This window comes from Salvelinus sp. IW2-2015, unplaced genomic scaffold, assembly GCF_002910315.2.
Source record: "Salvelinus sp. IW2-2015 unplaced genomic scaffold, ASM291031v2 Un_scaffold2614, whole genome shotgun sequence".
Lineage (NCBI taxonomy): Eukaryota > Metazoa > Chordata > Actinopteri > Salmoniformes > Salmonidae > Salvelinus > Salvelinus sp. IW2-2015.
The window spans coordinates 96,844-109,847 of NW_019943922.1; the positions used below are offsets into that span (position 1 = coordinate 96,844).

At 47.4% G+C, this 13,004-nt stretch overlaps 1 protein-coding gene across 1 annotated transcript in view; it reads left to right on the plus strand.

The window, feature by feature from the left end:
* The window catches only part of LOC112074387 (1-phosphatidylinositol 4,5-bisphosphate phosphodiesterase eta-2-like), a gene marked incomplete at its 3' end in the record, with an annotated part of 55,713 nt that extends 43,480 nt beyond the window's left edge, over positions 1-12,233 (plus strand). Inside the window, 9 exon segments of the mRNA XM_070440506.1 lie at positions 724-832; positions 4,823-5,020; positions 5,267-5,374; positions 5,568-5,692; positions 5,969-6,057; positions 10,699-10,758; positions 10,760-10,811; positions 10,813-10,843; positions 12,154-12,233. Of these exon segments, the coding sequence (XP_070296607.1) occupies positions 724-832; positions 4,823-5,020; positions 5,267-5,374; positions 5,568-5,692; positions 5,969-6,057; positions 10,699-10,758; positions 10,760-10,811; positions 10,813-10,843; positions 12,154-12,233 (852 nt within the window).
* Positions 12,234-13,004: the final 771 nt, after the last annotated feature.

A 13,004-nucleotide genomic window follows, 5' to 3' on the forward strand; every position in this document is an offset into this window, starting at 1 on the left:
CCCACAAGAGAGAGAGTTGTACAGTGTAATATGCTGTTGTCGACTAGGATGCTACAGTAGTACATACTGCTGCTCGCTTGTGATACGGATGTACAGTAGTAATATGCTGTATTGTGTACGACTGTACTACGCTAGTAATATGCATGTACTTGTGATAGGATGTCAGTAGTATATGCTCGTTTGTGATAGGCATCGTACAGTAGTATTGCTGTCACTTCGCTGTAAGCGCTATGTACAGTAGTAATAATGCTGGTATTGTGACAGGATGCTACAGTGTATATGCTGTATTGTGGACAGGATGTACAGTAGTATGATTCTGCTGTATCTGTGACAGGCATGTTACACGTTGTAATGCATGCGTTGTATCTCTGTGACAGGATGTTACATGCTAGTAATCATGTGTCTTGTGACAGGATGTACAGTATGTAATATGCATCGTAAATTGTGCACCGGTGTACAGTAGTAATCTGCCCCTGTATTCAGTGACACGATTTACCAGTAGTAATGTGCTGTTTGTTGACACGGAAGTGTACGTAGTTAATGTGCTGTTTGTGACAGGATGTACCAGTTACGTCAAGTGCTGTAACGGTGTGGCGCGAACAATCTCACGTAGTAATCGTGCTGTATTGTGATAGGATGTACTCACCAGACCCACGCAGCTCTGAGTCTTATTGTGCCTGTTTGTGACTATTTGTTTGACTGTATTTGACCTTTCACCTTCAGAAAACAGGCTGTCAAGCTGAGAGAACCCACAGCCTTGAAAGGACATCGTACACCCCAGTCAGGAAGAGCACAGCAGCGGCCACCCGCGCCCCCCTGTCACGCACAGCAGGTACTGTCTACCATGAAATCACCATCGTTAATCCTGCACCACAGCAGGTCTGTTACCCTTATAAACACGATGGCTATCACCTACTCCCTGACGACAGCAGGTACTGTTACCATCCAAAACATGTTTTACCGCCTGCACCACAGCAGGTACTCGTTTACCTATAACACACATGGTATACCTCACCACAGCCAGGCCTACTGTTACCATATCCACACACTCGCGTCACTCAGCCTGCACCACATGCAGCGTAGCTGTTACCCAGATAACATCATGGTATACCTGCACCAACCAGCATACTGTTACGATAAGCCATATGTTATACTGCACCACAACGCATGGTACTGTTACCATACAACGCATGGTATACTGCACAAGCAGGTTTGTTCATACAACCATGTTATATCCCCTGCACCAGCAGCAGGTACTGTTACCCAGTAAACATCATGGTATACACCACCTGCATCACAGCAGTACTCCGCTTTACATAAATACATGTTATACGTCTCCTTCCCTCATCACAGCAGGTTACTGTCTACCGATACACCACATGTTATACCACCTGCATCCACAGCAGGTACTGTTACCATCACACCTGTTATATTCACTGCATCCCACAGGCGTTTGTCTTTTTTCTGTCTTACATACAACACATGTATCACTGCAACAGAGGTACTGTACCATACTCAACGACATGTTATACCTGCCATCACAGCGGTACTGTTTTCATCCCATGAACACACAGTTTATATCCTGCACCACAGCAGGTACTGCCTTAGACATATACCAATGTTTACACCCTGCACCACAGCAAGACGTTCTTGTCTACATCATCAACACAATGTTATCTCCTGCACCACAGCAGGTACTGTTGCCATATAACACATGTTATACTGCCCACAGTTACCACGCTACTCTGGACAACCACTTGTACTGCGGCGAGAACCGCTCGATCCTGTAAGCTTCGATGTACCATAGAACTGTCACTCTGGCTCACTTGGTTGTTCTCATGCTCGAAGAAGACATGAACGCTGACCAGGGCTCTCGTCAGACTCCTGGTCAGAATACACGCAAGTCGTCGGGCGCTCCTCGACTTAGAGAAACAACGGTGAGCCTCACGGGTGGAACACAACTCTCCCTACCTGTACTGCTTCATTGTACTGAAGCCCGCTCTCCCTTCCTGTCCTCGCTCCTCCATTATACTCGACGCTGGCCGCCGTCTCTTCTCACCTATAACTGTTAATTGTACATACAGCCAGAACAAAAAACCTCCAGGACACGGCCCGCATCTCCTACCTGTACTGCTTCATTGTACTTGACACTGCCGCCGTCCTACTACTGTACTCTGCTTGCATATGTACTGACACTGGGCCCTTCCGCTACCTGTACTGCTTTCATTTACTACATGGCCATGCTGCCCCTTCCTGTACCATGCTTCCATGTTCGACACTGGCCATCTCCCTACCTGTAGCGTGCTTCATTGTACTGACACTGGCCCCCGTCTCCCTACTTGTACTGCTTCTCTGTACTGTACACCTGGCCCCGATCTTCCTTCCTGTACCTGCTTCAAGTCTGTTAACTTGCACTCTGGCCCGTCTCTCTACTTGAAAAAAAAAACCTGCGTTCATTATTCGACACTGCTCCCGATCTCCTACTATACCTGCTTCTCAATTCGCGTAGCTACAGCTGGCCCCGTCTCACTTACCTGTACTGCTTCAGGTTGTACTGACACTGGCCCATCTCCCTACCGCACCTGCTTCATTATACCTGACACATCGGGCCCCGTCTCCCTACCTGTACTGCTTATTGTACTGACACTGTCCCAAGTCTCCTACCTGTACCTCGCTTCATTGTACCCCTGACACTGCCATCCGTCTCCCTACCTGTACCCTGCTTCATTGTCACTCGACACTGGCCGCACGTTCCCTACCTGTCCCTGCCTTACATTGTTACTGACTACTCGGCCCCGTCCCGTCTCCTACCTGTACCTGCTTCATTGTAGCTGACACTGCCCCGTCTGCCTACTCCTGTACTGCTTCATCCTGCTACTGAAATGGCACGTCTCCCTACTGCTAACTGCGTCTCATCTGTACTGAACTGTCCCGTTCCTGCTACCTGTACCTGCTTCATTGTCTTCCGACACTGTTCCCCGTCTCCTAACTGTATGCTTCACTGTACTGACTAACTGTCCCGCTCTCCCTCCCTGACTGCTTCATTGTACTACACTGTCCCGTCTCCCTAATCCTGTAACCTGCTTCACTGTACTGACACTGTCCCGTTTCCTACACACTGTACGCTGCTTCATATCGTACTGACCTGTCCCGTCTCCCTACTCGCCTAACTGCTTCACTGCTACTGACCATCGTCCCCTGTCTTCCCACCTAAACCTGCACTTCATTGTACCTGAAAACTGGCCCTCGTCTCCTACTGTACCTGCTTCATTGATACTCGACACTGGCCCGTCTCCTACCCCTGTACCCTGCTTCACTGTAACTGACTACCACTCGGCCCCCGTCCTCTCCTACCTGTTTACCTGCTTCATTGTAGCTCGACACTGGGCTCCGTCCCTACCTGCACCTGCTTCATTGTGCCTGACATTACGGCCCCGTCTGCCTACTGTACTTCTGCTTCATTGTACCCCTGGACACTGCCCGTCTCCCCTACTCTGTACTGCTTATTGTACTGCACTGGCCGTCTCCTACCCTGTATGTTCATTGTACTGGACACTGCGCCCCGTTCCCTACCTGTCCCTTCAGTTATACTGGCACTGGCCGTCTCTTCCTGTACCTGCGTTCATTCAGTACCCTCGACACTCGGCCGCTGCCCTACCCTGCACCCCTTCGCTTCATTATACTGACACATGGCCCCGTTCCCTTCCTGTACCTGCTCTCACTGCTATGACACTCTGGCCGTCTCCCTACTGTACCTGCTTTCAATTGTACTGACATGGCCCCCGTCTCCCTAACTGTAACTCGCTTCATTGTACTGAGCATCTGGGCCCGTCTCACTCCTGTTATGTTTCATTATATTGACACTGGCCCGTCTCCCTGACCTGTATGCTTCACTGTACTGACATTCTGGCTCCCGTCTTCCTACTCGTACTCGCTTCATTATACTGACCTGGCCCCGTCTCGCTTCCTGTACCTGCCTTCAACTGTATGACACTGGCCTGCTCTCCGTACCACTGTACAATGCTTCAGCTGGTAGCGAAGACACTGGGCCCCCGTCCTCCCTACCTGTACTGCTTCATTGTACTGACACTGGCCCCGTCTCCTACCTGTCACCCTGTTCATTCGTCACTGACCTGCCGTCTTCACTACCCTGTACCTGCTTCATTGTACTCGACAAATGCCCCGTCTCCCTACTGTAACACTGCTTACTTGTACTTACCCCCTTGACACTTGGCCCCCGTCTCCCTATCTGTCCTGCTTCATTCAGTATGAACTGGCCCCGGTCTCCCTCCTGTACCTGCTTCACTGTCTGACACTGGCCCCCTACCGTCCTCCTACCTGTAACCGCTTCACTTACAGACACTCGGCCGCGCCAGTCTCCTCACCTGTACTCGCTCTACCCACATTGTACCTGACACTGGCCCCCGCTCCTCCCTACCCTGTACCCTCGCTTCATTGTACTCGAAACTGGGCCCGTGTCTCACGCTACCTGATACCGATGCTTCACTGTATCTGCACATGGCCCCGTCCTCCCTCGCCTGTACCGCTTCACTATAAACAGACCTGGCCGCAAAGATACTTCCGCACCTTTCCTCTTTCCTACTGCTGTATGTTTTTAAAGTCCAGACCAGGTCTCATTGGTGTCACTAAATGAAAAGAATCCTAAACTACCACGTGTTGGTGACATGTTTTTATCACATAAGCCAAACTAAACCGGTGTGTGTGTCTCGTGTGGTGTTGTGTCTGCGTGTGGTGTTCTCGTGTGTGTCGTCTCCTGTGTGTGTCGTGCTGTGGTGTGTGTCGTGTGTGTGTGGTTTTCCAGCCGCCAAGCTTCAGCTTGGCAGGTGTCGTTCGTCTGAGCGAGACCAAGGCCCACCAGATCATGTAGCAGTCACGAAAGTGCCACGCTTCACTCCCCATTCAACCAGCGGCAGCTCTTTGCGCGTCTACCCCTCCTCCTCCGCTGGACTCTTCCAATCACTTCATCCCCATCGCCCCGCCAGCCCTTCTGGAATGCCTGGTACTTGCCTCTTGGGTGACTAGGGCGATCCTATTTGCGCAGATTTATACTTTAACATGTTTGGCTATATTGGAGACCCCACGCTAGCAAGTGAATTCTCCAATGAGCTCACCTCCGAATTCCGACTCATTTGCCCTAATATTTTCAGAATTTTTAAAGTGTCAGTTGTGTCAAATGTTCATTATTAAGTTATTTTTTTTTCTTCTCACTAATTGGAAATGGTTTTGAAATTCTGTGTGTTGTCAGTGGCGTTGAACTACCAGTCAGAGGGGAGAGTTCTCCAGCTGAACAGAGCCAAGTTCAACAGCAACGGCAACTGTGGCTACATCCTGAAGCCGGCCTGCATGTGTGAAGGTATGCAGCAGCATCTCACATTGATTTCATAGCTAAAGGGTAYCGCACACCGTAGCAAAACGTTTCTTATTTGACAAGTTCAGCCTCCCTGTTTTCAGTTTACTTTTTCTTTTACTTTTGTTCATATTGAATATGACCCAGGTATCTACCATGGGAAAGACTAAGTCTTTTTGTCCCTCCCTGCCTCCCGTAGGTGCCTTTAACCCCATGATAGAGGATCAATTTCCAGGGCAGATGAAGAAACAGCTGGTGCTGAAGATCATCAGTGGGCAACAGCTGCCAAAGCCCAAAGACTCTATGCTGGGGGACAGAGGAGAGGTCATTATTTATTTATCGGAAAAAATAAATAAAATACAGATTTCTCCAAATGACCTTTCTATGGATTTGGCTGAAAGCGGCTGGAATGGAATAGTATCAACCACGTGGAAAACATGTTTGATGTGTTCGATTCCATCTATTCCGTTCCAGACAATTACTATAAGCCCATCCTCCCCAYTTAAGGTGCCACCAGCCGCCTGTGGTCCCTATTAGMACTACTGCTACTACTTGGTTTGGTGAAGCCTCTAACTTTGTTCTGTCCATCTGCCTTGTCAGATTATCGACCCCTTTGTGGAGGTGGAGATCATTGGTCTACCAGTGGACTGCTGTAAGGAACAGACCAGGGTGGTGGATGACAATGGTGAGTATGTTTGAATAATACGTTGGCTCAATGTGTGTTGCACCGGCTACTATGTCCTATAGGTTGGGTTAAGTCGTGGGTTTAATTTGTGTGTGTGTCTTGTATAATTGAGGAGGTTAGCCCCGGCATAGTGCACTGCTGGCACCACTTGGTCTCCAGACACACCATATCTGAATGATTTATGACTGCTGAGACCGGCTCTCTAACTCCTCTCTCTCTGTATCTCTCTCTCCCACTCTCCTACGTTCCTTCCCACTCTCCTACTTTCCCTCCCACTCTCCTACTTCCTCCCACTCTCTACTTTCCTCCCACTCTTCCTATTTCCCTCCGCACTCTCCTACTTCCCTCCTCACTTTCCATTTCTCCTACTCTCTCTTCCTCCCTCACTCTCGCCTCTCTTCCTCCTCACCTCCCTCTTCCTACCTCCCTCCTCCTCCTCTCCCCTCTCACTCTTCTTCTCCCTCCACTCTCTTCCTCACCCTCCCTCTGCCTACTCTTTTTTCTTTCTTCCTCCCATCTCCTCCCTGCTCTTCCCTGCTCTTTCTCTCTTTTCTCTCTCACCGTACTTTTCTCTCCTGCTCTTTCTCTCTCCTCCGTCCTACTCTTTTCTCTCTCTACAAATTTCTCTCATACTCTTTCTCGCTTTACTCTCTCCTACTCTTTCTGTCTGTTTCTCTCTTCCTGCTCGTCTTTCTCGCTCTCTCTCCGGCTTCTCTTTCTCGCTCTTCCTCTCCTGCCTCTCTTTCTCCTGCGCTCTCTTTCTCTCTCCTCACTGCTCTCTTACTCGCGCTGCGCTCTGGTTTCTCCTGCTCTCTTACTCACTCTCTCTCTCCTGCTCTCTTACTCTCTCTCTGCTCTCTGTACTATCTCTCCTGCTCTCTTTCTCTCCCGCTCTCTTTCTCTCGCTCTCGTCTCTTTCTCTTCGCTCTCGCGCTCTCTCCCTCCTCCCTCATCCGCACTCTCTCGCTCTCTCTCGCTCTCTCTCGCCTCTCTCCTTGCTCTCTCTGCTCGCCTCTTCTTCGCGCGCTCTCTTCTCGCTCTCTCTCAGCTCTCTGCTCGCTCTCTCTCGTGCTCTCTCGCTCTCTCTCGCTCGTCGCTCTCTCTGCTCTCTCTCTCTTCTCTCTCTCGCCTCTTCTGCGCTCTTCTCTCTCTCTCTCTCTCATCTCCTCTCTCTCTCTCTCTCTCTCTCGTCTCTTCTCTCTCTCTTCTCCTCTCTCTCTCTCTTCATGCTCTCTCTCTCTCTCAATTCAAGGGGCTTTATTGGCATGGGAAACATGTGTTATACATTGCCAAAGCAAGTGAGGTAGATATTATACAAAAGTGAAAATAAAACAATACAAGACTTAACAGTAACTATACACATTACAGAAGTTTCAAAACAAAAGACATTACAAATGTTATTATTATATATAATACATTGTTTAAGCAATGTACAAATGGTTAAAGCACACAAGTTAAAAATAAATAAGCATAAATAATGGGTTGTATTTACAATGGTGTTTGTTCTTCACTGGTTGCCTTTTCTTGTGGCAACAGGTCACAAATTTCTGCTGTTGATGGCAGCACTGTGGAATTTCTCCCAGTAGATATGGGAGTTTAATCAAAATTGGGATTTGTTTTCAAAATTCTTGTGGATCGTGTACTACCTGAGGGAAATTGTCTCTCCTAATATCGTCATACATTTGGCAGGAGGTTAGGAAAGTGCCAGCTCAGATTCCCAAACCTCATATTTGTGGGCGTGTGCACAATGCCTGCTCTTCTCTTGAGAGCCATGTCTGCTACGTCGGCCTTTCTCAATAGCAGGCTTATGCTCACTGAGCTCTGTAACTTAGTCAAAGCTTCCTAATCAGTTTGGTCGAGTCGCACGTGGTCAGGTATTCTGCCACTGTGTACTCTCTGTTTAGGCAAATAGCTTCTAGTTTGCTCAGTTTTTTTTAATTCTTCTTCAATGTGTCAAGTAATTATCTTTTTGTTTTCTCATGATTTGGTTGAGCGTCTAATTGTGCTGTTTGTTCCTGGGGCTCTGTGGGGTGTGTTTTGTGTTGTGAAACAGAGCCTAGGACCAGCTTGCTTAGGGGACTCTTTCTCGCAGGTTCACTCTCTCTTAGGTGATGCTTTGTTATGGAAGGTTTGGGAAATCGCTTCCTTTTAGGTGCGGTGTAGAATTAACGGCTCTTTTTCTGGATTTTTAATTAATTGTGGGTCGGCCTCTTCTGCTCTGCATTGCTTAATTTGGTGTTCTAACGTTTGTACACGGAGGAATATTTTTGGCAGAATTCTCATGCAGATAGTCTCAATTCGGTGTTTGTCCCCATTTTGGTGACATCTTGGTTGGTGAGCGGACCCCAGACCTCAGCAACGCATAAAGGGCAAATGGGGCTCTATTGACTGATTCAAGTATTTTTACCAATCCTAATTGGTATGTTGAATTGATGTTCCTTTTGATGGCATTAGAAGCCCTTCTTGCCTGTTCTCTCAAGATGTTTCACAGCTTTGTTGGAAGTTCCTGTGGTGCTGATGTTTAGGCCGAGGTATGATTAGTTTTTGTGTCTCTAGGGCAAACGGTGCTCTAGATGGAATTGTGGTCCTGGTGACTGCGACCTTTTTTGGAACACCTATTAATTTTGCGTCTTACTGAGAATTTACTGTCAGGGCCAGGGTCTGACAGAATCTTGCAGAAGATCTAGGTTGCTGCTGTAGGCCCTTCCTTGGTTGGTTGACAGAAGCACCAGATCATCAGCAAACAGTTAGACATTGACTGTCGGATTCTAGTAGGGTGAGACCGGGGTGCTGCAGACTGTTTTCTAGTGGCCCGCGCCAACTCGTTGATTATACAGTGGGGCTGAGAACAAGTATTTGATTACCCGCCGATTTTGAGCCGTTTTTCCTACTTACAAAGCATGTAGAGGTCTGTCATTTTTATCATAGGTACACTTCAACTGTGAGAGACAGAATCTAAAACAAAAAATCCAGAAATATCACATTGTATAATTTTTAAGTAATTTAATTTGCATTTTATTGCAAATTTTATTGCATTGCATTTTACTGCTCTTTTCTCTCTGCTCACTCCTGCTCTCTCTCTCTCTCTCTCTCTCTCACCCCCTTCCTACTCTTTCTTTTTTCTCCTCCCTCTCCCTCCCTCTCTTCCCTGCTCTTTCTCTCTTTCTCTCTCTCCTACTCTTCTTGTCTGTTTCTCTTCTCTCCGGCTCTCTTTCTCGCTCTCCTCCTGTCTCTTTCCTCCTCCCTCTCTCTTTCTCTCCTGCTCTCTTACTCACTTCTCTCTCATTCTGCTCTCTTACTCTCTCTCCTGCGCTCTTACTTATTCTCCTGCTCTCTTCTCTCGCTCCTCTCTTTCTCTCGCTCTCTTGCCTCTCCTCTCTCCCTCCCTCCTCTCTCTCTCTCTCTCTCTCTTCTGTTTCATCCTCTCTCTCGCTTCTCTCCTCTCGTCTCTCTCTTCGCTCTCTCTCGTCTCTCCTCTCTCGTCGTCTCGTCTCGCTCTCTCTCGCTCTCTCTGTCTCCGCTCCTCTCTGCCTCTCGCTCTCTCTCGCTCTCTTCGCTCTCTCGCTCCATCCTCTCTCGCTCTCCTCTTCGCTCTCTCTCTCTCTCCTTCTCTCCTCCTCACTCTGCTCTCGCTCTCACTTCTCTCGCTTCACTCTCCGCTCGTCACTCTCTCGCTCTCTCTCGCTCTCACTCTCGCTCGCTCACTCTCTCGCTCACTCTCTCGCTCTCCTCGCTCTCATCTCTGCGCTCTCTCTCGCTCTCACATCTCTCCATCGCTCTCTCTCGCTCCCACTCTCGTCGCGTCTCTCTCGCTCTCTCTCGCTCTCTCTGCTCTCTCTCGCTCTCTCGTCGCTCTCTCGCTCTCTGCTCTGTCGCTCTTCCGCTCTCTGCTCTCTCGCTCTCTCGCTCTGCTCGTCTCTCGCTCTCTCGCTCTCGTGTCGTCTCTCGTCGCCTGCTCTCGCTCTCACTCCTCGCTCTCGCTCGCTCTCTCGCTTCTCGCTCTCGCTCTCTCGCTCTTCGCTCTCTCGCTCTCGCTCTCTCTCGCTCTCTCTCGCTCTCTGCGTTCCGCTCTCTGCTCGTCGTGCTCTCGGCTCTTCGCCTCTGTCTCTCGCTCTCTTCTCGCTCTCTCGCCATCTCGATCGCTCTCTCGCTCTCTCGGCTCTCATCGCTCTCTCGTCTCTTCATTCGCTCTCTCGTCTCTCTCTCTCGCTCTCCTCTCTCTCCTCTCGCCCTTCTCTCTGCTCGCTTCTCTCTTCTCGCCTCTCTCGCTCCTCTCCGCCTCCCTCTCGCTCCCTTCTCGCTCTCTCCTCTCTCGCTCTCTCTCTCTCGCCTCTCGCTCTCTCTCTGCCCCTGCCTTCTCTCCGCTCCTATCTCTCTCTCCTCTCTCTCCGCTCTTCTCTCTCTCCTTCTCTCTCTCTCGCTCGCTCGCTTCTCTCTCTCCTTCTCTCTCTCTCGCTCGCTCCTTCTGCTCTCTCCTTTCTCTCTCTCTCTCTCTCCTCTCTTTCTCTTTTCTCTCCGTAACTCTTTCTCTGTCACTCGCTCCTACTCTTTTTTCTCTTTCTCTCTCTCTTCCTACTCTTTTTCTCTTCTACTCTATCTTTCTTTCCTACTCCCGCTCCTACTCCTTTCTCTCTCTCCTCTCCAGCTTTAAACCCCATGTGGAGGAGACACTGGTGTTCACGCTGCACATGCCCGAGCTGGCGCTGGCGTTTCCTGGTGTGGGACCAGACCCCATCCGGCCAGGACTTCAGTGGCCAGGCACCATCGCCTCTTCACAGCCATGATACCAGGTGCCTACCCCACCACATCCTCCTTCAATCCAGCACAAACCCCCCAACACTGACTGTTCGCGTCGGGCACTCAACTGGCGCTGGTTCAGGGCAGAGTCATCCTAACTAGATTCATGCCGCGGCCCGATTTTTGGTTTCTGAGCGGCTGGTCAGGGGGCTGGAAATAATTACAAATCATTTGCTAGAACTGCAATTCACCGCAAGAAGCCCAAAGATATAATATTTGACTAAAACATAATAACTTCAAACTTACCTTACATACCAAAATATCTTTCATTCACGTGGGATACTTTTAAACAGGTTTCCAAAGTCGAATCCACTTTGGAGCTTGGATTAGCTTTGTATCTGCTTATGTCCAAATTCGACCACGGGCCATCAAGTAGGGTACCCTGGTAAGGCTTTGTAGTGTGGTATATAGCTGTTATGCAGTTTGTTGTATCATGTTTGTTGAAACTGAACATTTCCAGTTAATTATGGTGTGAGTTTATACTGTAGTTGTTTTAGTAGTGTTTTATGTTTGACTGGGAAAAGTTTAGTATATGTAGTTAGTTTATACTGTGTTGTTAGTATGATATGTTTTGAAACTGGAACAGTTTAGTATATGTGTTAGTTTTTATACTGTCTAGTTGTTATAGTGATATGTTTTGAACTGGAAACAGTTTAGTATATGTGTTAGTTTTATACTGTAGGTTGTTAGTAGTGATACTGTGTTGAACTGGAGACGTTGTTATAAAATGTTGGGGGGTTTTAGTTTTTATACTGCTTAGTTGTTAGTAGTGATTATGTTTGATCTGGAAACAGTGTTAGTCATATGTGTTCAGCTTCTATAACTTGTGTTGTTCGTAGTAATTAGATGTGTTTTGAACTTTCGGAAACCAGCTTTGCGTATATGTGTTAGTTTATATGTAGTTGTTAGTAGTGGATAGTTTTTGAACTGAACAGTTAGATATGTGTTAGTTTATACTGTAGTTGAGTAGTTATATGTTTTGAACTGGGAACAGTTTAGTATATGTGTTAGTTTATACTGTAGTTGTTAGTAGTGATATGTTTTGATCTGGGAACAGTTTAGTATACGTATGTGTTCATATTGTAGTTGATATAGCTGTTCGTAGTTTTGTTATTTGTACTGCGAACAGTTTATGATTGTTGTGCTGTTTGAAAACTTTTGAAGCCTTCTCTGATTTTAGTAGTGCTTCATGGTTGATCTTCATTGATCTTCTAACAGAGCGTCCTGAGATATGAAACATTGTTCTGTTTCCATGTCGCTGGGCTCATTGTCATATTTTGTGTGATTGTTTATTTTTTTTTAGGTTATCGCCACGTGTATTTGGAAGGTATGGAGGCGGCCTCCATCTTTGTTCATGTGTCTGTACATGACATCACTGGTAAGGTAGGTAGTAAGGGAAGTGACGATGGTATTTCACCCACAAGGCCTTTTTGTTTTGTATGCAAGTGTTTGTCCTTTAAATTGTACCACTTTTTAATTGTGCGTCTCTCAATAATTTTACATTGGACTTCTAAAAAAATAAAAATAAATAAGTTCTGCTCCAAATACTTTTCAACACAATATTTCAGATAGAATTGAAGTGGATTTTTCCCCTAGTCATCAACAGATGGTGGTTATTATCTCCATTATTATACATACAGATGAAGGATTGTGAGTGCCAAAGCTGGAAAATAAATATAATAATTGAAAAATCGATTCAATTAGGAGCTCGCTAATTGCCCCGGTTGAGGTGCCTAATTACGTAATGAAGTGTCCTTAGCAGCAGCCAACCACGGCCCAGACAGCCCAGCTGTGTCATCTGTGTGTTACAGTTGAGTGGCAGCTGCTGCAGCCGTCACCGGTCTGACAATTAGCYCGTTTAAATGGGGACAGATATAGATTACAGTCGCCTCAATAGTGATTATATTTTCTTGAAGCCAGATGCTACTCTCCCTATAGACAGGCAGTGATATGAACTAGTATTTATGATATAGGATTTTTAGATTACATCAATTTAGAGCGACTTGAGTCAGTAAAGTCGACTTTGGATAAATCTAATGTTGTTGGACTGTCGTAACATCTTGCACTGAACCAGAAAAGTTCATTGAATAGGTATTGGAAAACTGTAGGCATATTTTACTGCAGTTTGTGCTTATCCAAAGTGTTCTTACCGGG